At 52.0% G+C, this 24,049-nt stretch overlaps 1 protein-coding gene across 3 annotated transcripts; it reads left to right on the plus strand.

The window, feature by feature from the left end:
• Positions 1 to 283: 283 nt before the first annotated feature.
• On the plus strand, positions 284 to 23,765 carry CPEB1 (cytoplasmic polyadenylation element binding protein 1; the record flags this gene model as incomplete). Of its 3 annotated transcripts, none has more annotated exons than XM_079540649.1 (12): positions 284 to 298; positions 661 to 838; positions 6,322 to 6,510; positions 18,356 to 18,582; positions 18,938 to 19,187; positions 19,291 to 19,404; positions 19,576 to 19,680; positions 20,600 to 20,736; positions 21,445 to 21,643; positions 23,115 to 23,209; positions 23,369 to 23,449; positions 23,655 to 23,765. In XM_079540649.1, the coding sequence occupies 12 exons, from the start codon at positions 284 to 286 to the stop codon at positions 23,763 to 23,765; spliced, it is 1,701 nt and encodes a 566-aa protein (XP_079396775.1). The 3 variants fall into 3 exon arrangements, with proteins under 3 accessions (XP_079396775.1, XP_079396776.1, XP_079396777.1); XM_079540650.1 differs by having other exon boundaries at positions 19,576 to 19,665; XM_079540651.1 differs by lacking the exons at positions 284 to 298; positions 661 to 838 and having other exon boundaries at positions 6,357 to 6,510; positions 19,576 to 19,629.
• Positions 23,766 to 24,049: the final 284 nt, after the last annotated feature.

A 24,049-nucleotide genomic window follows, 5' to 3' on the forward strand; every position in this document is an offset into this window, starting at 1 on the left:
GCCCGCGGCAGGGCTGCAGCTCCGCGATCCGTACGGTCCCTCCCAAGCCGAGCCGCACTTGCTCAGTGTGGGCAGGGAGCCTGGGAGGCCGCCAGGTGTTACTGCACGCCAGGCTGAGCGCACAGCTGCGCGCGCCGCACCTCCCCAGCGGGCGCGGGGCAACGGCCCGAGGGGGCGCGAGGCGGTGCCAGGCGCATGCGCGCCGGCCCATAAAAGCCCGGCGGGGCGGAGGGGCGCCGCCTGTAGCCGCTCCCTCGAGACTCGCCCCCCTTCGGCAGCGCTCATGGCGTTCGCGCCGGTGAGGGAAAGAGCGAGCATGCGCGGTGCTGGGGGGAAGGGTGGGAGGAGGAGGAAAAAAGGAAGGGGGAGAGCTCGCCGCCGTCACGTGACTTCGCACGTGGGCGGTGGGGTGAGCGCTGGGCGGGAGCGGGGCGCTGAGGAGATTGGGCGGGAAAGCGGTTGCTGAGGAGAGTTTCGGGGGTGGCCCCGCGGGCGGGGGGTCCACCGCTGTGCCCGGCGCCCTGTCCATGCGACTGCCCACGGATAATGGGAAACTTGTTCCTAAACCTGGATGGTGAAGTGACCTAAAGCTAATAGGGGTTTTAAAAGCAGGCTACTACTCACTGCCCTGCTTGCCACTGATGCTCCTTCTCTTTCCAGAAGGAAGACAGAGGGAGGAGCATAAAGGACTGCTGGGACAGCCCAGATGCCCCTGCCCTTTCCACTTGCAGCAATGCAGATATATTCCGCAGGATAAATGCCATGTTGGACAACTCTTTGGACTTCAGTGGTGTCTGCACCACTCCCATCACAAAAAGCAAGCGTGAAGCCTTGCCAGGTGACGTAGCTGTGGAAGTAGTGCGGCAGGCCCTGCTTCCTGCAGGCTGGGGGCAGTGGGAGCGCTCTGCTGTGCACTTGATTTGCCTCAGAACAGGAGGCTGTGTGCCAAAGTGAGGAGTGCTGGGCCCAGACTTCAGTGTAATTGAAGGATGTGCTCTTGACCCTTTAGAGTGGGTGAGGTCTGTCAGAAAATGTACTTGCCCACAGCCTGGTGTCTGGGTGCTGGATAGAGGTTGCTGTTCCTGCCTCTGAGTTATGGGGTCAGTAAGTGCTCCGGCCATTACTGGAAGCAAACTGGTGCTCTGGATGTGTCCTGAAGCAAAATGGGAAGTAAAGGGAAGACCTCACCAATTGTAACCTTGTAGGCAGACAGGATTCACTTGCAGCTGCTATTGGTGGCAGGCTTTCTTAACTGAGTGTGAAACTGGTGTCTGGTGGCTGCTTGCATAGCACAGTTTTGTTCTGAACTTGCACAGTGACTGCTACCAGGTAACTTGCATTGCAGCTTAATCTCCTGAGTATTGTTAGCTCCGTTCACCAAGGGCTGATCTGACCATGTGGTTTGCAGTGGCACTGCAGAAATGCCAGAGGAAGTGTGGATTGTTCTCTTCTAGGTAGGGATCTATGCCTGGCATGGCTAGTGAAACAGCTCTGGAGATATGCTGTCAGTTTCTGAGTGGTTACGTAGTGAGCATTAACTCATTCAGGTCAGTAGTATAGTTATTAATTCTTTCGTAGAGGCTGGTGTTGTACTGGTCAGACTCTTCTGTCCCCTGTAGCTATCAGTATTGCATCTGGCCTTGATGTGCTGGAAGGGTAAGGGAGTAATAAACCTATGATGCTGCTGGGATGTGGTGCCTCTGTTGGGGACTGAGTAAAGTTTCTTGGAAGGGATGTGCTCCAGCAGGGGAAATCCTTGCACTTCAAATCTATTTGTAGTCCTCAAGCTTCTCAGTTGTTTCCTCAGGTCAAACTAAATTTATCCTGGATTGGATGTGTTTAAGCAATGCCATTCAACAGTAAGAGGATTATACATGGTGAAGGAGGGACTGCAGGAGTTCATGGCCTTTTGCTAATATGGAGTCAAGGTGTGTGGGTCAGAATGACATCAGACTGAGTAACATATGGCAAAAGCCTGATTGGTGCTTTTATTTCTGACACATTTGGAAAGTTATCCAGCTCTGGGCAGAACTAAACAGCAGAGGGACTGCTGCTGGAGACTTACTTGGGCATACCTAATGTTAAAGGTAACTTTGCAGTTGATGATATTCCTTGGTTAACTTAATTGCCTTGTCAAAATGATCGGACTTTCAGGCCCTGACTGCTGTGTGGTTCTTATGGGTGCTTCCTTCTGGAGCTTCCCAAACATAAGGTTCAGGTCAGGCTGGTGCTGGCAAGTGTGGCAGTGTGATTGTGGAACTTGTCTGGTGGCTTTGAAGACAGGATTGCTTCCAAAGACCTGCTTCTCTCCAGAGAACCAGCCTGAAAGGCAGTGCTTCCTCACTGTGGTGGCATGTGTGCTCAGCCCAGTCTGGGTAGGGAGGTGAGCAAAGCCAATCTTTAGGTAGCTCTTGTTGCACAGCTTTTTCAAGTGGATTTATTTGCCAGACTTGAAAGCAGGTGTTGCTGGGTGGAAACTTTTGGAAATTACTTTGGAAATTGCCAGCCTGTTCTGAAGGCACAGTGTCCAGCTTAAGTAGAACAGTGAGTAAAGTTCCTTCTCTTTAGCCTTTGTTTGCTCACCTGGCTAAACTGAGTGGAGTTTCAACTAAAGTGAGCAGGCTTAAGATGGCTAACAAATGCTCCAAATATAGCCATTATTTTGTTGTAAATCGACTGTCCATTGTGCAGGGGATTGAGAGATGCTTAAACTGTTTTCCATGGGTGGGAGTGGCCTGAGGTGCCAAGGTGTGGCCCATCAGCCCTTAATGATTCCAAGTATCTGCTTTACCTGAGAAAAACTAAAGGACAAATGCAAACAGACTAAATCTGCTTCCTGCCCACTCTCAATTGCAGTTAGCTAATGGCATCTCTTGTTGAGCCGCCCACAAAGTACTTCATGGTACTACAGTGTGAGTGCTTGTGTTCTTCAAGCTGCAGCCCCCAGCATACATGCCAAGAGCACTGGATGTGTGGCACCTGGAATGAGGGGACAAAATGCTGTAAATGGTCATCTGGAATGTGGCCCCCCCCTTACTTGAGATCAGCAGGGTGTCATCTACAGCAAAGCTGCTATCAGGTTGTATCTGCTTTCCCCAAATAAATGCTGTATACGTGGTATGCAGAGCTGGGATAACTAAACTTGGTACATGTGTGCCCTGAAAGAGGCAATGCCTACTGCCTTTGACATATATGTATCCCATGTGCTGGAGATCCAGCAGGTTTCCTGACCTGCTGTGCTGGCGAGGTGCTCAGTCATTCAAGTCTTGATGCAGTTGTCCTACAGCAGTCCCTTGCTTGTTGAGGTAGGTGAAGCAGCAGATCAGTTGCAGCCCTGTGTAGCTTCCTAAATTGTTGGCTGCTATCTGCTCAGGTGCTTGTGGTTACCGAAATAAGGCAGATGCCTTCAAAGAGATGGTTCGTGTGGCACCAAATTTCCCTACTTAGAGTATTCCAGATTACAGGGAAGATGCTTAGTTGTGCAATTAGTAGGTTTATGCCTAACAAGAGCTTTCCTAAGCCCCCACTGATCCCTAGTTGTACCTGAGAAGTACCATTGGCTCATCCTCTAAAGGCTTTTGCTGAAGATTTGTTTTAGTCTTGTGTGCAAATCATATTTGAGAAGCTTAATTTTTAGGGATGCAACTCCTAGCCTTTGAAACCGTAGGGATAAAAGATACAAAAGGGTGCTTCTGCTGTGATCAGTTGGGCTTAGAAATGCTCACTTTACCTCCGACTTTGCTGGATTGGATTTAAAAGGTCAGTCTTGGGCAATGCTGCTGCACAGCAAGATGTTTTGGGGTGTCAGAGCCTTCCTATCTGCTTTGCAGCCTGGTTGTGTATGTATGCCCTACTCTCAAGGGCCTTGTTTGTGGAAACCTCTATCAGTGCTCTGCTAGAAATGAGTGGGAGGGCAGGGAGACCTCCATGTGGCTGCAGCCTGTGCTTAATGCAGGTGTGCTTAATCATTCTACTTCCTCCTCTTCCTCGCATTTCAAGCTCAGTGCCTTGTTTTCTCCATGCAGGCTTAGTTGTAATTTCCTAAGTACTTTCCTATTTCAGATGCCTGGCTGGTGCAGCCACACTGCGTACCAGACTGGGGAAAGGAGCCAGGCTAAAACTAACTCCTGGTGGCATGGCTTTAACTACATGGGTTCCCTAGCCCAGCTGGGGATCTATCTAGGCTGGACTGAGTGGGAAGTGCAGGGCTGGGGGACAGGTGGCTGCAGCTTGTGTAAGCCAGCTGGTGGGGCTGAACCTAAGGGCTGACCTGTGCTGAGATGCAGCTTGTTAAGAGGTCTTGTGCTAAGAGCCCCAGAATGCTACTGAAACAAAACCCATCTGGCTTAGGCACAAGCCCAGTGCAGCAATGCAATTCCCTCTGCCGGTGTGGCTGGGTTCCAGTGGCAGCTCCATGGAGAAGTCCAGGTTGCAATGATTGAAGCTGGCTGTGTGGCTTGGAAAAGGCTGCAGCAAAGCGTTGGACTGGGCTGTATTGGGTTGCAAAGTGAAACTAATATTTGGTAGGCATGTACTCGCATCTGACTTGAGGTTGCGATTGTTTGGGCCAAATTTCTGTAGGAAATGAATCCCTTCTGCCCCATGTCCTGCTTGCCAGAATATTGTGTGATGGGGGCTGATCTTGAAGATGGTAGAGAACCTGGTGATGAGATCCCACTGACCACAGGGAGGGAGGGTTGCCTGCTCCTGCCAGGGCCGCGAGCAGAGCGCTGTGCGCTGCCGTAATAGCAGGAATGCTGCATATTCATATGGGTGAGTTGTGGTTGCTGTGGGAACTGAGTTGTCTAAGCAATGTGCTTTTGTCCTCTTCTCCCTACAGCTGGGTTGCTAATGCTTTTAGGGCCTGTCCAAAAGTGAAAACTGTACTAGAGGAACTAATGCAGTAAAACACCCAGCTGAAGATGCAGTGTGATACTGTCAGAAAAATACTCAGTGCTGTTACGGGTGCTTGGTTGAAATGTGGCTGAGTTGGTGTTGCAGCTTGCCCTGGTAATGCTAGGGGAGCAGGAGAACCTGTGGATGCTGTCCTAGCCAAGTCCTGTGCTGTTTTACCCTGTCATGTCCTGACCATGGAGCTTGGGCTCCTGAAACCACCTTAGGATGAAAGTGAGGGCCTCACCTTGGTGCTGGGTGAGTGGAAGAGGACACTGGGGTGTCTTAGATGGCACGTGAGGGATAACATGATAGGCTGGAGCTGCGAGTGGCATGCACAGGTTGTGCATATGATGGCACGGTGGGAGGGAAGGGGGCAGGGGGAGGAGGAGACAGCTGCCACTACCAAGGAGCCAGCTTATAAATACCCTCTGACTCAGATTTTTGGAGCATCGTGTGGTTTCATCAGCCCCCAGATCCCACACTAAGCTGGAATTTGCAGGCTATGAACCTGCTGTGTTTCCTTAGGCTGTTGGCACAGGCTTAAACTGAGGCAGGAGCCTGCTGTCTCCTGTACCGTAGGCTTGTGCAGGGAGGGGAGGGATGGGGGAGACCAGCGGGTGGAAGGGAAATAGGCCGTGGAAAATCCCGTTGGGAAGTGGGATTGGTGTGCTGCACTCATAAGGACTGGAGCAGGATAATGTGCTTCCCTCTCAGTAGTTTGGGGGAGGTGGGGGGGTTTGAAGGTTATCCTTGTTACTCAGTGGTAAACAATGCAGAGTCAGGGTGACAGAGTGGCAGAGCTGAGCCGAACAGATGATGCTAGCAGAATTGTGAAGCTTTGCGTTGGGCTCTGAATTGGAGCCAGCAGCTGGAGGCTGTCCAGGACTAAAGTGTTTTTTGGGTTTTGTGGGTGGAAGGGAGGCGGGGACGGGAGAGCTGGGTAGCACTCAAACTAACTGTCTGCTTTGTCGTTGCTGGGGGGATTGCTGTCTGCTGTGCTGTGGAGCTCTGCTTTGTGCTGCCTGGCTTACCGGAGCTGTGCCCCTTCCCTCCTCCTGCCTGCTGCCTTCTCTTTTGGGGGAATCCATCCTTTCTTCTTACCTCTATCTTGTAAGAGCTGATGCGGTTCTGTTGCATGGCTGAGTGACGTCACTGTCAGCACAGTAAGCATCAGCAGCCTGGTCACATGCTGACCCAGTCAGTAATGCAGGCGGGATAGGAAGGTGGAGGGGCTGAGGGGGGTGGGGGGGCTAGATCCTGGACATATGGTGGCCCTCCCTTTTGGGGTGCGACTGCTGGCTGTGGTGGCAGCAGCTTCAGAGCAGCACGAGACCTGCTGTGGGGCTTAACGCTTTGGAAAACTCCTTCTGAAAGAAAAAAACAGCCCTGAACTCTCCAGCTTCTGTTTGTTCTCCATCTGAGCAGACTTCCAGGACTCTGACGAAGCAGTGGCGAGCAGGATGCTTTTCCCCACATCCACGCAAGAGTCTTCCCGTGGCCTCCCTGACACCGACGACCTGTGCCTTGGCCTGCAGTCCCTTAACCTTACAGGGTGGGACAGACCTTGGAGCACCCAGGACTCTGATGCTGCAGCACAAACCAGCCCACAATCTGGTGAGTCTGCTGATACATGCTGCAACAGTTGTGGGATTAATTTGCATTATTTTTTGCCCATTTTAAGCTAATGCTGAGTGTAATAGGTTCTGGTAGCTACCGGTGGGGGCTTATCAACCTCTAGTGCTTGTGTAATGTGGTGAGGACAGGGTTGAGTTGGGAAGCTGTGCCACAGCCCCTTTTGCTCTGCTGTCTGTTCACTGCATGCAGAAGTGCCTGGGCTGGCAGAGGAATAATGCAACAGAGCAGGAACATTCTCCCTGGGTGGGTTGGGGGTGTGGTGCCTTAAGAGCTGAGCATGCCAGCTGTGAGCAGAGCTCAACTTTACAGCCAGCAAAAATCCCTGGTGATTGGCAGGGTGTGTGCTTGCAGAGGGACCCCCTTGCCATGGCAGCACCTGGCTGTGCCTCTGGGGCCCAGCTGCCTGCAGCACTTGGAGAGACCCTTTCCTGCTTCCTCTAAATGACTGCTCCGAGGAGACACAGCAGAATGGCTTGTTGTTTTAACTCCTGTGGTCCAGTGCAAACCTGTGTGATCAGCTGTCTGTGAGATAGTGGCCTTGCTATTGCCTTGCCCTTCCCTCAGTCCTGCCCAGTCTGCTCTCTTCATTCTGGTGGGGTAGGGAGCTCTTGGGAGTACCCAGCACCATGCAGGAGTCAGAACTCTTGCAGAAGCACCAGCCCTCTGTAAAGCTGTGTGTGTGCAGGAGGAGAAAGGGGTGTTGTGTGCACAAACTTGGTTGTGGGGTGCTGGCTGTGATAGCGAGTGATTAATTTATTTTCCAGCCCCCCAGGGCTGTAAAGAGCAGCTCTGCAAGCACTGCTGTGCTTTTTCAAGTATCAGTCCGTGGAAAGATCTAGTGCTTTGGCAGAGTTTGTACAAGTTCAGCCTGGTTGCTACAGAAACTCATCCCTTTATAGCAGTGTTCTGCTGCTTTGTTAAAAGGGCAGTGCATCTCTGCACAGATCGGGGTGACACAGGAGGCTCCAGGCATGAAGTTGCTGCTGTTAGGAATGTAGATAGCTCCAGGACTACCCACAGCCAATTTCTGGAAGGCAGGGCATGCAAGCTGGAGTGTGAGCCCTAGCACAGGTGCTCAGGTTTGTTACAGTCAAGCTGCAGCAGCTCTAGCCTTGCTCTGCTGTAGCACATGGTCCTCAGGGCTTCCCCTAATGAGCAAGAGAATACCATGCTCTTGCTACGTATTCTTCAGTCATTGCCTGCTGAAACATGGGATAATGGGGAGCTCTGTGCACCGCTTGTCCTGAGGCACCTGCACCAATAACTTCAGTTTCCATCATTTATTACTTCTAGTATTCCCTTAGAACAAGAGGTGGGGATGGCTGGGGTGTAAACCAGCTCAAATGCAACTGTGCTCCTTCCCCCAGAGGAGTCTCGGGCTGTGTGGCAAAAGCTGCTATGCTCTTGAGATGGCGTTTGCCTTCGGGATGTGTGGTAGTGAGGCCAGAAGTGCTTGTTGGCCTGTCTATGTGTTCATTTCCTGCTTCAAGAACTGTAGGAAAGTGAAATGCTGGTATCTGTGCATGGCTGCTATGTTGCTCAAGCCTGCCCACACCTCCCACGTCTGCGGAGCCAGAGCTTCTGCTCTCTGAAGGCCCTGGAGTAGCAACACAGAGCTACAGAGCTCCTTGGGAGGTGGTGTAGCTTGGGAGCCTCCCCAGAAAGGCTGCGGAGCTCCTGTCTCTGAAAGCCATACAGGTCACAGCAGCTGATGTTTACAGGTGGCCTAGCTGTGCTGTGGCTGGAAGGGGGAGGATGTAAGCAGGATGCTGCCATGTCTGGTGCTCCTGATGCCTGGCCTTGCAGCCTGGGCATCTCCATTGGGGTGTCCTGCAGGGAAGCAAGGATGTCAACAGTGAGCTGTGTCTAGGGGCCGGGGAAGGATGGTGTTGCTGTGCTGCTGGCATCCAACCATTGGAAGGTTTCAGCAGTGACTCAGCTGTACAGACCCATAGGGAGGTGGCTAGAAGTGTAGAAGTGTTGTTTTTTTTTTTTTAAATGTAAAAACCTAACAATCAGGCTAAAAATACTGCTAATGTGATCCCCTGCAGCGCCTGTGCTTGAGTACTGATGAGCTGGTACCTCCTCTGCTGGGAGTGCAGAGCTCTGAGCCAAAGGGAAGGACCTGCTGGCTGCAGACCTTCTGCGTGTCACCTTGTGCACCTTGAGCAACACCACGATGCAGGACTGGGTGCCATGACAAGGCGTAGCAAGGGTGGTTTGTATGCTCTTGTCCCCCTTGCCACAAGGATGCTGAAATGCCCGTTGTGCAGACAAGGCTGTTTGCAGCATGCCTTCCTTCTGGGTGCAGTGCTGTAATGCGCTGAGGATGTGTCCTTAGCCCTTGAGAGCGTGCCAGCTGCACTGCCAGTCCCTGAAGCTGGTGTCTGAGAGCTCTTTGGGAGGCGGCAGCTGCTGCAGGCTGAAGCTGTTTGCATTTATTGGCTGTAGGAGTGAACTGCTGTCTCATAGCAGAGAAGGCACATCAAGCCCACTGCTGCCACTAGATCTGTCAGGCTGGAGGTACTTCATCCAGCCACAGACAGCGGCTCTGTGGCCTAGGGAGGGGCTTTTGCAGGAAACAGGCCTCAAGTGCTTCCAGTCCTGGGATCCCAGCTGCATTTCTTGAGGCAGCATTTCCCCTTCTTTCAAGTATATCCCACATCAGGCAGCGAGGCATCGAGTCCTGTATTTACAGAGGCCAGTGATGTGGGACAGCCCTTGATGGTACCCTTTATTTCCCCTGTTCCTACAGGAGCACAAGCAAATGCAGTGTCATTTCAGTTCCTGCCCCAAGAACTGGTGACAGCAGCATCTAAGCATGAATGAACGAGCAGCGCGTATGAATTTCTTGTCTCCCTGGACAGTGTTTGCTGGCAGCTTGGGCTGGCTTGCCTGGTCCATCCTGCATAGGGTTAATTTCGGTTTGTGTGGGACAGGCAGGCTTACCTACTGGGAAAGTATCCTAGAACCAGTCTGTTAAAGTGGGGCTTAGCAGTTAGCAAGTGCACGAGAGGAATTTTCTGTGCTGTTCCCCTGAGCTTGGTCTGGGTCTCTGTCCTGTTGATAACTGTATTGCATCTGGTTACTGCCTGACAGGTTCTGGCCCAGATGCGAGCAGTGCTTCTGGTCAGTTTTAGCCTTTTGTTTCCTTCCCGTCGTCGTAAACAGAAGGAGCTTGTTCCTTTAGCCTCCCCTAGGAGATCTCCAGCCTCTGAGACAGCACTGCATGCTGCCACCAGTGCTCTGGGAAATTGTTGGTGATGGCTTTGCCTACCCGAACACCCTTTTTGGGTATGGATGACCTGAACAGATAAGCAGTTCCTAAATGTCACCAAATTCCTAAGCATCACCCTGGTGGAGCAGCAGATTTCACCTTAATCTTAAATCTGCTTTGGAGGCTGCAGCTCCAACTGCATAGATACCCTCTACTGCCATCTCATCCTGCAAGGTTACAGCTCCAGTGCTGGGAAATGAGCTGAGGTAGTTCTTCTCAATCCTCAATTTTTCTGCTTCCTACAGTGCAGCAACTTTTTTCTTCAGCAAAAATGAATGTACTGATTATCTGTGGCTGCTTGAACTCTTCTGGGCTGGAGATGCAGGCAAGCTGTTGTGCATTGCCTGGAAGAGAGCTGAAGCCTCTGCTTGGAGTCTGCCAGGCAGAACCCCATCTCCTGGAGGAAGATGTCTCTTGAAAGGCAAAAACTGTTGCACAGGAAGAAGCACAGCTATTTCCATGGATTCGTGACTTAATGTGTTGTAAGCAGTGAGGGACACTTGTGAGCTGCTCCCTCAGGACAGGACTGGCTGCTTTCAAACTGTTCCTAGAATACCATATACATGGCAGCAGGCAACTGAGAAATCCTATTCTCCAGCTCTGGTTAGCTTTGGCAGAAGGAAGCAGGAAGCACCCAGCTTTTTGTGGGGTAGTACTAACTCTGTAGCTGTGGCACAGACCAGGATTGAGGTCGGTGAGCATTGCTGATGAGTCTAGCGTGGCTGCTGCTAGTGAGCCCAATGCAGCAGTCACTGTCCTTAGAGGGCTGGAGCTGCTTGCTCCTCTCTTAATGCAGCACAGAACACAGTTGCCGTTCGGGCTGCAGGCACACACTGCTGGCTCATGTCCGGCTTCTCATCTCCAGGATCCCCAAGTCCTTCTCCGCAGGGCTGCTCTCAAGGAGCTCTTCCCCCAGTCTGTGTAAATACCTGGGATTGCCCCGACCCAATGCAGTCCCCTGCACTGGCCTTGTTGAACCTCATTAGGTTCACATGGGCCCACTTCTCCATCCCGTCCAGGTCCGTGTGGATGTTTCCCTTCCTTACAGCGTATCGACTGCACCGCTCAGCTTGGTGTCATCTGCAGCCTTGCGGAGTGGAGTGCAAACAGTTGCATTACTTTATATTTGAGGATATCTAGAGCTCAAAGCTGGGAGCTGGCTTGGCTTTTGTGGTCTCCTCTATGGCGGTTGCACTTGAGCGGTATGTATGCAGTGCCCTTACTTAAAGCCTGCCCCACACCTCTGTAGCTTTTGTAGGGCTTGTTGGAGAACACAGTCGGTGAGGATGCTCAGTGTACACTTCTTGCTGAAATATCCTCTGGACTTCATGGGCTGATTTCCCAGCTGCTGGCCATGCTCTGGAATAAAAGGCCCAGAGCACTTGACAAATGCAGGCTGTTCCTGTAGCAGCAGTATTTGATCCTTAGCAGAATAAAGTATGTATCAAATAATTAAAAGAAGTATCAAAATGTTGAGTCTGCAATTGGTTTCTAGTGGAAGTTGCTCTTAATCTAGCTCTTAGAGCTTCCATTTGAGCAGCTTCTTCCAAACAGGCTTGTTTTTACTTGTGCTGATGCTGTGAAAGAGAAAGCAAGTAGATGAGCAACTTACCAGAAACGTAACCAAAATCTCTGCTTAGATCCAGCAAGAGTTGAAGTGAATCAGGGCTCTTGTCTTGCGCTGGAGGCAGCATGCAGGAGGAGGGATGCACCAACAAGAGTCTCTTTCCTTCTGGAGGGAAGGATGTCTTGCAATCCTCAGAGTATCCTGAGGAGCTCTTGCTGCTGCCTAGCTGTTGGAGGTAACAGATGAGTGCAAGGTTAATATTCATCCCCAAAATTGTGCAAAATAAGGCAGGTAAGTCTTTTTCCAACCTGTGTGCCACTGGATGTCTGAGCAGTGGAAGAGATGCTTGCTGGGCAGAGGTGTGAGAGGCTTGGTCTGCTGCCACCTTTGGCTCTAGTTTGTGGATGATTCTTGTTTGTTGCTGCTGAGGCACTGGGGACATAGGCGAGCCAGCAGGGAGTCTTTGGTCAGTTTGTGGCAGTTGAAATCCCTCCAAGCTGACTTCTTGTGCTGTTGCTGTAAGAGGGGGCCAGTTGATCCCTCTGCAGTGCTCTTGGCTGGTCGTCTCCAAGTTTTTTGGGGTAAGTCAGGTTGGAAGGGACTTCTGGAAGTTCTCATCCATGCTGCAGCTGTCCAGAGCAGAGAGAAAGCTATTGGAGCGTGGCTGCTCTGACCCTGCTTGGCCACAGGCTTGAGGTAAATCACCAGAGTCTCACTGAGCTGGCTTGGAAATATCTGCTCCCAAAAAGCACGGTGGTTCTGGAGCTGTGACCACAGCACACGAACTAATGGGACTCAGTAAGCAGGACGGGGACGGTGCCCTGCTGCTGCACACAGCCCCTCCAGCCAGTGCCGTGTCTCTGCCCTGTTGCCTGCCTCCTCCGGAGCTCCTCTGTTCCATGTGCTCCCTTAGATGCTGGCAAAACCGCTGAATCACAGGTGATGGCTGTGCTGCTGCCAGCTCAGGCTTGTGACTGGGACCGCAGCCTGCCTTGAGTTGCTCTTCCTTTGCTGCAGCCTGCTGCCTCACCCAGACATCCTCTGAGGAACTTTTTTGAAGGCTGCTGTCCCGATTGACTTGACACCCCCACAAACTGTGATGCAGCTGAGCAATGAAAATGAGTCAGCCTCAGCCTTGTTATCACAGAAGCTAACACATGCTGCAGAATTTGCACCCTGGATGCTGCAGCAGATAATTCAGAGGAGTTTAGTGCTTAAATATAGAAGTGTTTGTTCTCGAGGCTTGTGAATCTGAGGCTTGTTGTGTGGTGTTTGACCTGAATATGCTGACTTTTAAATTTCTCTGGGATTGATACATGTTAGACCTTGCTGTATTTCAGTGTTCTGTTCTCTTTAAAGACACAGTTGTGGCAGCCTGCTTAATGAGTCTTGCCTGCACACTTGTAAAATCCTGAATTGTATTTACCGTTCTTACTGATTTTAAATCTACCCTAAGCATCTGTTTTCTCCTCCCAGAAATATCATACTAAATTCCCTGCCTGAAGAAGCAGTCAAGCTTGTTGTCAGCCAGGTCCTGCTCGCTCAGAGCAGGAGGAGGACCTGTGCTCACAGACATTAATAAGCAATAGGCAAAAGGCAATAGGCCTCTGTTTCTGCTTCTGCTGCTGTTTCCATTTCTCAGGGCCTGCTGGGGAAGTGACTTAGCACGTTGGTGCCAGAACCAAGAATAGACCTCAGGTGTCCTAACTCTAATTCTGTGGTTCAGCTGTGGGATCATGCTGCATTTTTTTTTTTATTCCCCTGCCTCATTTGTCGCAAACCAGAAATAGCTGCCTGAATATCCTTGGTTCTTCTTTGTCCCAAATGAAGAATCTGTCAGAGCAGAGGTTCCTCTTCTGTAGATCAGAAACAAAAAGGGCTGTGTGATAGTTACTAATTAGATGTCGTTGGCTGCAGACAGATCACATCTGCAGATCTGGACACTGCTTTCCTTGGATGTTGGCATTTGGTGTGAGATGACTGAGACTTCTGTTGTGATGTTACAGTCTGACTTCAGGTGACTCTTCCCATAATAGCAGTGATTTTTCTCAATTTGGAGTCATGGGAGCATAAAGAAATGAAGAGGATTTGAGCCAGTCCTCTGAGCAGGAGGTATCCAAGCTCAGATCAGTGGTGCTGGGTCTGGCTCTGGTGAGCTCTGAACATGCAGGACTGCAAAATCCCCTTCCACCTCCATGTCCTCTGGCTGCTGGCTTGTGAGGAAGGGTTTTTTGTTGTTAGCATTTGTCTGCTGCAGATTTTGCCCGTTTCTGTTTTCTGTGGCTGCAGGTGTTCTGGCTCCCCCAGGCAGTGTGAGGCTCAGTGAATGCAGGCAAGAAGTGCTAAAACTTGGCTTTGGGTTGGTCTGCAGCGTGGATTGCTCCATCCCCGTGGTGAGCAGGCTAGTGTGGTGGAAGGGGGAGAACTGGCTCTGGCAGCCTGTTTGGCTGCATCGCTGCTGTGACTACAGAGGCTGTAGCTGTAGGAGGTGGTTAAGGTGCCCGTTTGCCTTTCAGACATGCAAATGTTTCTCATGCCATGAAGCTGCTTAGTGTCTGTAGGAGGTGCTGCTTTTTGGCTGACTAAAACATTCAGCCTTTTCCCATCCCACCAGGGTAGAGTCTGGCTGGGCAGTAAAAACTGCAGACGAGCTGTTTTTCTGGAACTGCAGCAGGCTATTGTTTGGGACATCAGCCTTTTTTTCCCCTGTACAGGCTTATTTGACAAATGACAAAGAAACTGCACTGTGTTCAGCGTCCAGGGCCTTGATCACACTGCTTCCCTCCTCTGCCACTGTCCCTCAAACGTGTGCGTGGTTCTGCAACCCCTGGGCACAGCAGGTGTCAGCAATAGAAGCATGGTGGTTCTGAAAGCCACCTCTTCTGCCCTGCTTGTCCTCTTCAGCTCTTTACCCCTGTGTCCACAAGGAGGCTAGGACAGTGGGGCAGGCTTGCAGTGTGAGTAGTATCTGGAGACCAAAATGACCCTTTCTTTAACCTTGCTGGTGCTGTCAGCCTGCAGAAGCAACCATATGAAGGGCTTGGTGTTGCTGACCTGCTCATGCAAGTTCTGGTCCCTCCTAAATAGGCTTTCTCCTACCCTGCAGCAAGCTTTCAAAGGCTGCAATATGTATTCAGAGCATGACTTCAAATAGTGGGTGCCTGTGCTCATCTAGTGCTTGGTGCCACTGCCAAAAGCACTGTCTCATGCACACACATCAAGAAATGTCTGGCACCTGCATGCTTGTGATGCGGAGATCCTGAGCCTGGCATACTGCTGGGCTCAGCAGGAGTGTCTTGTATGTACCCACGGTTACCTGTGCTTGTGGGAGGGCTGAGAGTAGCGTTTCTGTTGGGAAGATCTTGAGTAGAAGGACACTAGTGTGATGTGAGTGCTATTGCACTGGGCGGGCTCATTTTCTCGGTGACTTGTCTGGAACTGATGCACTGTGCAGCAGAGGTGCTGCTGTGCTTGTTCTGCTGTGTGGTCTCTTGAGCCTGAAGCAGAGGCAGGGGCCATTGGTGGGAGTACAGCTCAATGGTGACAGAGCTTCTTATTGCCTGGAAGAATTCAATCACCAGTGCTTATCTTAAGGTGTTGTTTGTTATCAGTATGGTGGTAATATTTTTATTAGCCCAGAGTCCTTCCCTAAATTGCTAGCAGTAGTAAGCCTGGCTACGTGGGGCTCATCTTTACGTCTGCTTCTTATAAAATGTACTTGGTCTAAACTACCAGGAAGGTCTAATCCTGAAGTGGCTGTAAATCGTAGTGTGCAGGGAAGAAAGCCATATGTCTTTAATGCCAAGTACATTACTTTGCAAATATAGCTGGAGTATGCAAGAGTAAAAAGTGAGATGGCTGTGTTGGCTATCGGATGTCTTGCTGTTGGGGTTCCTTTCCCAGGGGGTGTGCCACCAACTGCAGCCTGCTCTGGTGGAGCTTGAGGCAGGATAAGTTCACATTAAATGTGGCAGCTCAGTGGCTGATGAGCAGAGTTAAGGGGTGAGTTGGGGTCTACAGGACAGAATTAGCTGGAAAAAGCTGAGCCTGTGGCTGTATGCTCCTGCTGTGAAACATGTGGCTCGTACTTCTTGGGTGTGATGGATTCAAGATGTTTGTGGCTCAGATCCCCAAGATGATGCAGGAGTGAAGAGGGCACACTGCACCAGTGCTGCTCTGATGGCATTTGCGAGGAGAAGCTCCAGCAAGGAACAGGACTAGATCCTCTGATGCTCATTCTCTAGAGAGTGACCTGAGCACCTGCTGTATGGAATGGTGCCACACTGGTGTCAAGACTGCTTTTAAATCTGTCAGTGTTTGGCTGATGCGCTCTGAGATGGAGCACGCTGGCTCCGGATTCAGTCATTAGAGCTGCAGCAGTGAGTCGAAAGTCAGAGCGGAGTTTCTATTAAAAGCTATTGGTTTTGCTGTCCCCTGCAAAGGAGGGTTGGCATGTGCCTCTCTTGCAGCTCTGAGCAGAGATCTGAAAAGTTCCAGAAGGTTTCTGTGACACGCTGTGCTCCAGATGCTGGTGCTGCTGCGGATGGGAATCATGTTGACCCTCAGACTGAAATTTCCAGCATAAGTGTGAAAAATATTTAGTTGCTTGCACTTCACTGCTCAGACTATGTGGGGGGATGGGGGAGGGGGAAGTGTTATCTGTCTGCTGTTCCACTTCAGGATCTCCAGGGATGCTCTTGATACCAGAAATTGCTGATACATCTTGCTTATGTTCTAAAGATGGTTCAAGATTCCTTTTCTGCAGGAGGGAGGGAGGGACGGACAAGGCAATGTCCCGGAAAGAATGGTGTTTTTATTGAGTGGCCCAAATTATCTGAGTGCAGGGAGCTAGAGCTGGCTGCGTTTGGGTACTCTGGGGCAGCGGAGATGTGCAGAGGGAAACGAGATCTGGTCTCTAGTGCCAGTGTTTCCTAGGCTACCTGCAGAGGCTGGCTCCAGGGGATGCAACCTGATTGCTTGACAAATGCAGAAGAGCAAGCGCTGAGCCTGGTTTGCAGCTCTTCCTCTTCATGTCCCTGAGGGTTGCTGTGTTCTGCCAAGCCCTTGGACCATCTGGGGTCTTGTGGATTCTCCCAGAAGCTCAGCATGCAGAGCTGGTAGGAAGCTTCTGGAGTAAATAAAATCCATCTGTATTAACAGCAGGATGCCAGTGCTTTCAGAACCAGACATTGGTTGTAGCCAACTTGGTGGTAGGTGTTGAACTCAGCTGCCCCGTGCTTCTCACATGCCAGAGTACTTGACCCCTTCAAAGGCCAGCAGTCCCGCTGCTCTCAGGAACTCCCTCTGCTCCTACTGTTTTCCTAGCTGCAGTGACTTCCCAGCAATCCTGGGAGCAAATGGGAAGCAGAGGCTTTAGCAAGTCAGTGTGATGGCATGAATGGGGGTGAAACTACTGATCTCCCCAGAACAATTGGGCAGCTTCTGCTGTGCCCCTGAACCCTTGCTGCTACAACCTGGTTGGGGTGCTGCTCTTGTGACTTCAAAGGTAGTGCTGTAACCAGGAGTGGAGTTGCAGGACTGTGTTGCCTGCTGGGAGGAGGGCATCAACGCTGCAGTGTTTGCCAGCCTTGAGGCTTGGGTCATGGGATCGGCTGCTTCGCTCTGACTCTTGTAGTGTTTAGTGACTAATCGAATTTTTGAGCCTGCTTAACAAATTCAGCTGTCTCCCTTGAACAATATGCTGGCTGTATTTTTAAATGCAATCACGTGGCTTCAGAGAAGTCGGCGAACCAGCGTAGCACAGCTTGCCTGGGCTGGGAGATGCTCTGCCCTGCTCTGTGCTGTGACAAGGAGGGAGCAGCCTCCTCCCAGCCGTAAGCTGCCTGCAGCAGCTCTCAGTTTGCTGCTGCTCCACTTGAGCTCTGCTGACTGTAAGTACTGCTGAGGCTTTCTGTGGCTGGGGTTTGCTCTGATAGTTGCTGGTTTGGGTGTGAGTTCTGCTGCAGGGGGGAGTTGAGCGGATATTCAAAAAGCTCCCTGTTACTTTACCATGCAGACGGTCTGTTTCCAAGTACCTTTTTGGCACAGTGCTTAGTCTAGCCCTGTGCTGTGGCTGAAGTGTGGAAGGGGAGGGGCTGGTGCCTCTGCTAGGGTAAGTTTAAGGGATGAAGCCCTACAACGTGCGGGGGAATGCTGTAGATCAAGCAGTGAGCTCCTGTGGACCAGTTCTGTCTTGAGTAATTTTCTTGGGAACCTGACTGTGCCAGACTGGGTTTTCTGTTGATGTTTTGAGATTCCTTTATTGCGTAGCATGAGACTGGAGATGCCAGCTTCCAGCAGGTATGGAGATTGGGGCAGGTGTGTCCCCACTTCTTGCTTTGGGCAGCTTCCCCTGACTCTGGAATGATGCTGGTGTCTACTGACTGTAGTGTACCTCAGTATGATAGTGTATTTCTGTTACTTACCTGATGTGGGGACTGTGTTAAACTGTTACTCCTTCTGTACAAGAGCTCCTGAAAACCTGGGTTAAGAGATTAGGTAGTTCAGAGGCTCTCAAATGGATCCCAAACTCTTTTCCCTGAAAACTGAAAGCTTCAGGGCAGCCTGCCTTGTTTTGCAGCCTGCCTTGTTTTGCAGCCTGCCTTGTTTTGCAGCCTCTGAATAATTAAAACCATTTCTGAATGCTTTGCTCATTTTGTTGGGTTTGGGGACATGCTCAGCTTGCTGAGACTTGCTCCTCTTGAATAGAGCTGGCTGGGGCCGTGCCCCCATGGGATACTGTATGGCCAAGTGCATGTTGCCTTCCCTCTCATGCTGGCCTGCAGAGCAGGGTGCTGGGAGCTGAGCACCCCTGGATGTTCCAGCGCTCTGCTGGCTTCATAGCAAGGCATTTTCTTACCTTTTTCCACCACAGCAGAAGAGAAGCCCTACTGTGTGGGGAAGCAGTCTGTTGTATACTTGTCTGTTGGCCCCTGTACGTAAGTCTGACCTCAAAAACACGGGCTGTTTGTCTCTTGCAGTTCTCAGCATGCTGAGTAGCCCTCTGGGGAACGTCCTGGGGAAGCCCCCACTGGGTTTCCTGCCCCTAGACCCCATTGGCTCAGACATATCAGAGAAGTTTTCCGCGCCGGCACTGAGGAATTCCCGCCTGGATTCCCGCTCCCTCCTGGACTCGCGTTCCAGCAGCCCTTCTGACTCGGACACCAGCGGGTTCAGCTCGGGCTCTGACCACCTCTCAGACTTGATTGTAAGTTTGGGTCCTGTGTCTGCTCTCTGCAGCCTGGCTCTCTGGTTTGTGGCATCTCTCCACACTTCTGGAGAGTGCAGGTGTGCAGGACTACAGTATCAGTGGGTGCGGCTGCCTCCAGCCTGGGCTCCTCTTGAGTTCCATTCTGTGCCTTTTACTGCCCTTCTGTTTTGACTGCACCCCTCTGTAGGCCCACTTTTTCTAGAGTAAATTGGGTCTAGCCTGCTCAAGCTCCCTGAAGTGCAGCTAAATTTGGAAGCCAGCAAGCAAGGCGAGTGTCTGTCTCGCTGACCCAATCTGTGTGCTCCTGTGTCCTGCTTGGAAGATTGGCTCTTATGTGGGCTTTTTCTTGCAGTCGAGCCTTCGCATCTCCCCACCTCTGCCCTTTCTGCCCCTCAGTGGGGTGTCAAGAGACCCCCTCAAGATGGGAGTGGGATCACGGATGGATCAAGATCAAGCTGCCTTGGCTACAGTCACTTCCCCTCCAGCCAGTGCATCGAAAAGATGGCCTGGAGCTTCTGCGTGGCCTTCCTGGGATCTCCTGGACTCTCCAGAAGATCCCTTCAGTATTGAAAGAGAAGCCAGGCTGCACAGGCAAGCAGCAGGTAATTCAAATAGTGGGTCTTAGCTGGCTTCAGTAGCTGTGGGTGTTTGCTTGGAGTGGGAGATGTGTGCTCCTGTTCTGAGCTCTGCTTGTGTTTGTCCAAGCTGTGAATGAAGCGACCTGCACCTGGAGTGGGCAGCTGCCCCCAAGAAACTACAAGAACCCTGTCTACTCCTGCAAAGTGTTCCTGGGGGGAGTTCCGTGGGACATCACAGAAGGTGAGCAACCTGCATCCACGTGCTCTGGCCTTGGCTGCATGTCAGGTGGGCTTCTATTCTCCCTGGGGTGCTGCTGCCAGCCCCTGCAGCTTGTGGGGGAGGCAGGGAGCTGAAGCAATACAGGGGCGTTGCTGTCTGTAAGGACACTGACTTCTCTCCTCCTATATGCAGTTGGACTGATCAACACCTTCCGTGCATTTGGCTCACTGAGTGTGCAGTGGCCTGGTAAGGATGGCAAACACCCACGCTGCCCTCCCAAAGGTAATATGCCTAAAGGTAATAGCGACACGGTAGGGTTACTTTTTTCCCATGCTATGTTACAGCACAGATGCTGGGATGGTATGGCTGCATGCTGGTGACTGGATGGTACAGAGCACCTTGGGGTAAACGTCTCACTCTCACTTGAGTCAGCACCAGGGCTGCAGAGCACTCTCACTTCTGGCCTGTCCCTAGCAGGGATGGGTTGAAGCACTGGGCTGCAAAACACCTGTTGGTGCTTCTGGAGCCCACTGTGGGATCGTTCTGCTCTGGTGGTGGCTGCTATTCTCTGCCAGTGCAAGCACTCAAGACATGCGCGCCCTCGGCATAAAGTGTGTGCGGTAAATGCAAAAGTTTGCAGAAGGCTGTGGGTACCAGTGAGTTGAACAGTCTTGTGGCTAAATCCTGAAGCTGTTGGGTTGATGTGTACGCAGTAGGGAGCTACAGCATAACGAACATAGTGACTGGTTTATAGGCTGGCAGTATCTAATGGCCTTGCTTGATCACCAGAGTGATGCGAGGTGCAGGGTGCTGGCACTGACAGTAAAGTTCTGCATTGAAGTTCTTGGGCTTAGACGTCTGATGTGTGGAGCCAAACCTACTCTGCTGCAGCCTGTGCTGTGGCTAGGCCCATTGTAGCCCCTTGTCACATCTAGATGTGGCTGTGCACGTAAGGAGTCTGTGACACAGATGACCTTGAGCACAGGTATCTTCTGATGGAGAGGTAGGCTTTTCTTCAGCTCTTTGTATCACTATGGATCTTGCCTGTGGTACTTGAGCAGCAGCCTCCTGCAAGAAGGGGTTGGACAGAGCGACAGAGATGCGGTGCAGATGCTGAAAGTACTGAGAGCGGTTCTGAAGGAATCTGCAAAGTGAGGTGATCCTCTTTGTCCTTCACCACAGTCCTAATGCTATTTTCCTACCTTTACTTCCGAAGGATACGTTTACCTGGTGTTTGAATCGGAGAAGTCCGTGCGTGCTCTGCTGCAGGCGTGCTCGCAGGACCTGCTGAGCCCCGACGGGCTCAGTGAGTACTATTTCAAGATGTCCAGCCGCAGGATGCGCTGCAAAGAGGTGAGCAGGCCCATCACTTCTGCTTGCCCTTGCTTTGCCCAGATGCTTACCGTGCTCTGATCTTTATTAAACCCTACCTGCTTGCAGAAGGGATTATTTTGGATGATTTTGCAGGTGGATACTTTAGATCCCACAGCTGCTGCCCTGTGCAGGAGCGAGGCCTTAAATGTAGATCAGGTACTGCTCACAAGTTTGTAGACTTAAAGAATCAAGATTCAAACTCTCACCTAGACAGGCGCAAACTAATTGCACTCCAGACAGCTCTTCTGTTGTCTGGCTATTGGCAGCACTTCTGTGCCTGGTGATTTAGCTCTGCCAGAAGCCGCTCCTCTTCAGAGCCCTGTATCAGCTGTCTAGCAGATGGAAGCTCCTGGTGGAGTTGGCAGTGGGTGGTTTTGTCAATCCCTTTCAACAGTAGGCTTCTGAGCTAGGAACATAGGTGCGGGCAGTAGGTGAAATTGGTTATGCATGGGTTGTTCCCTGGCTGCCAGCCCCAGTGGCCTGGTGTTTTGGATTCCACTTTGTCTGAAAGCAGAGCAGGGTGGTGGTGTGTGTGCTCTCCTCGCAGCTGGAGCTCCAGAGCTGCTGTGCCCTGGATGTGGACCCTGAACAGCAATAATGAAAGAGGCATTTGCAAACTGGGGGTTGAGTCTTGAAGGCCTGGGCTGGTTCCTGCTGGCTGGCTGACCTGCTTGCGCATCATTTCAGGTGCAGGTGATCCCGTGGGTGCTGGCAGACAGTAACTTTGTGCGCAGCCCCTCCCAGCGGCTGGATCCCAGCAAAACGGTGTTTGTGGGGGCTCTGCATGGGATGCTGAATGCAGAGGCCCTGGCAGCTGTCATGTGTGACCTGTTTGGAGGGGTGATCTACGCTGGCATCGACACGGACAAGCACAAGTACCCCATTGGTGAGTGCTTACCCCACTGTGGTGCACTTGGAGATGCTCAGGCTGCAGCAGTGCCTGCCGCTTGGTCCCTTGATGAGCTCTGGGGAGCAAGCAGCCAGCAGGACAGGCAGCCATCCCTGGGAGTGGATGTCCCACAAGGATGTAGGGATACAAGTCAAGCCTCGGGTGTGCTGACAGAGCCTGGCAACAGGAAGGTTCTGGGTTATTCTCCAGTGGCTTGAGATTTTTGACTCCTCTTCAGGCACTGCTGAAGGGCTTTGTGCCCTGGTTCAGTGCTGCGCACAGCCAGTCAACTGCCAATTGATCCTGAGGTGCTGTGCAGCGCTGTCCTTACACAGCTTGCAGACTTCTGGTCAAGGTTTGTGCCCAAGGCTTGGGTTTAGGATATGCTTGTGGTACTAGATGTTGAAGTGGCTTTTGGGGGATAGTGGGGAATGGAGGTCGGAGACTTTAAGCAAGCTCTGAGTTCCCTTAAGACTGTGGATGAAATCTTGAAGCCTTGCCCAACAAGCTGTTTTGTGCTGGTAAAGTGAGGGCCTAGAGCACAACCTTGAAGTCTCCTTGTGCTGAGCTCAGGTTGCTCCCTACAGTGAGAGAAATCTCTGGCTCTGAACAGCAGATCTGTGCTTCAGCCTTCAGCAGAACTAGGGCTGTGTAGCAATGTGAGATCAGCAAATGAACTGTGCTTTCACTTGGTTTAAGGCTGGCTGAAATCTGTGCTGAGACACTGCCCCAGACTCCCCTAACTATCTCTGGATTGGCAGCAAGCTCATTAGGGCAGCAACCTGCCTCATGCTGAGTGCTCTCAAGCAGGGGATGATCCCTCTGGAGGCAGGCTGTGTGATAAATCAGTGCCTGACTGTGGTCATGAGGAGTTTCAGGAGGGGCCGTAAGCCCTCTGAGTCAGAAGAGTGCCACTGCCTGGGTGGCTTTTAGGGTCCCACTGGGTGTGCATGACCTTCTTAGGGAGAAGAATCCCCAGAGCCCAGCTGTGATTCTTATGTACAGCCTAATGCCCGGAGCAACCCCTGGCATCCACCCAGCACTGCAGGACAGGCTGGGGGGCCTGGATAGGGCATAACCATATTCTGAGTAATGTCTTCAGCTCCAGCTGCCAGCACACAGGGCGTTGTGTCAGTCAGAGCTCCTTTAGGCTAACAAAGAGAACTTGTAGGTAAGCATGGCTTGGTTTTTCTGCAGTGTAATAAAACTTGGCTGGAAACAAGTGGTGCAGGAGTACTGCTGACTGCCAGTGAGGATGCAAAATGCAAGACTATGGGATGAGTGGGAGGCTTAAAATAAAAGCTGCTGAGCTGTCTCAGCACCAGCTTATTTCAGGTGCAGGCGTGGAGCTTGCTGTTGCTCCTGGGAGCACTGTCGCATTCTACCCAGCCACTCAGTGCTTCCTGCCCTCTGGTTCCCAGCCCTGGTTGCTGGCTTGGACTAACACTTGTGCTCTGGCTTCTCCCAGGGTCTGGCCGCGTCACCTTCAACAACCAGCGCAGCTACCTGAAGGCAGTGACTGCTGCGTTTGTAGAAATCAAAACGACCAAGTTTACTAAAAAGGTGAGAGGAGCGGGGCAGCTGGAGGGCTGAACGTGCAGGTGATGGCTGGTGCTGCTGGTAGCACCCTGACCGGCGTGGCCCCGCGTCCCTCTGGGCTGCTCCGGGTGGTCCTGCTGGCCTGCCCTGTGATTTGTGCTGACTGCCCAGTTTCTGGTGCAGGTTCAGATCGACCCGTACCTGGAAGACTCCATGTGCCAAGTCTGCAGTGCTCAGCCTGGCCCTTTCTTCTGCAGGGACCAGGTAAGGCTGGCGGTGCCGCGTGGCTGCGCAGGCTCTGCTCCTCACAGCTGAGGTCCTCGGGGTTGCGTGTTGTCCTTGCTGAGGACGGGCTGCTGAAGCGGGAGCCCCGTGCTTCGGAGCTCTCCAGTGCCGGCTGTGGGAGCGCCCAGGGGGCTCTCAGCCCATCCCGACCGGCGTTTTTTTCTTTTCCCTTCTCTCCCTGCAGATCTGCTTCAAGTACTTCTGCCGCTCCTGCTGGCACTGGCAGCACTCCATGGAGGTCCTGCGTCACCACCGCCCGCTGATGCGCAACCAGAAGAACGGGGACTCCAGCTAAAGCGGCGGTCGGGGCGCGGGCGCGGGGGAAAGTCCTTTTGTTAACCTGCCAAGTGGAGAGCGCACGAGCGTGCCTGCTGGTGCCAGACCCAGGCTGGGAACGCGCTTCCTGAGGACTAATGGGAAAATCTTACATTCACGTTTGCACTTGCTGGTCTTTTTGTTTCTGCACTAATGCACAGTGAATTTTGTCGGGTTTTGTTTGGGGTTTTTGAGGGGGGGAAGTGCCCCCTCGAGCGATTCTGCAGTTCCCAGACTTTGGTTCCTAGTTTGACGAGAAGCAAA

Source organism: Tetrao urogallus (assembly GCF_951394365.1).
Source record: "Tetrao urogallus genome assembly, chromosome: 11".
NCBI lineage: Eukaryota > Metazoa > Chordata > Aves > Galliformes > Phasianidae > Tetrao > Tetrao urogallus.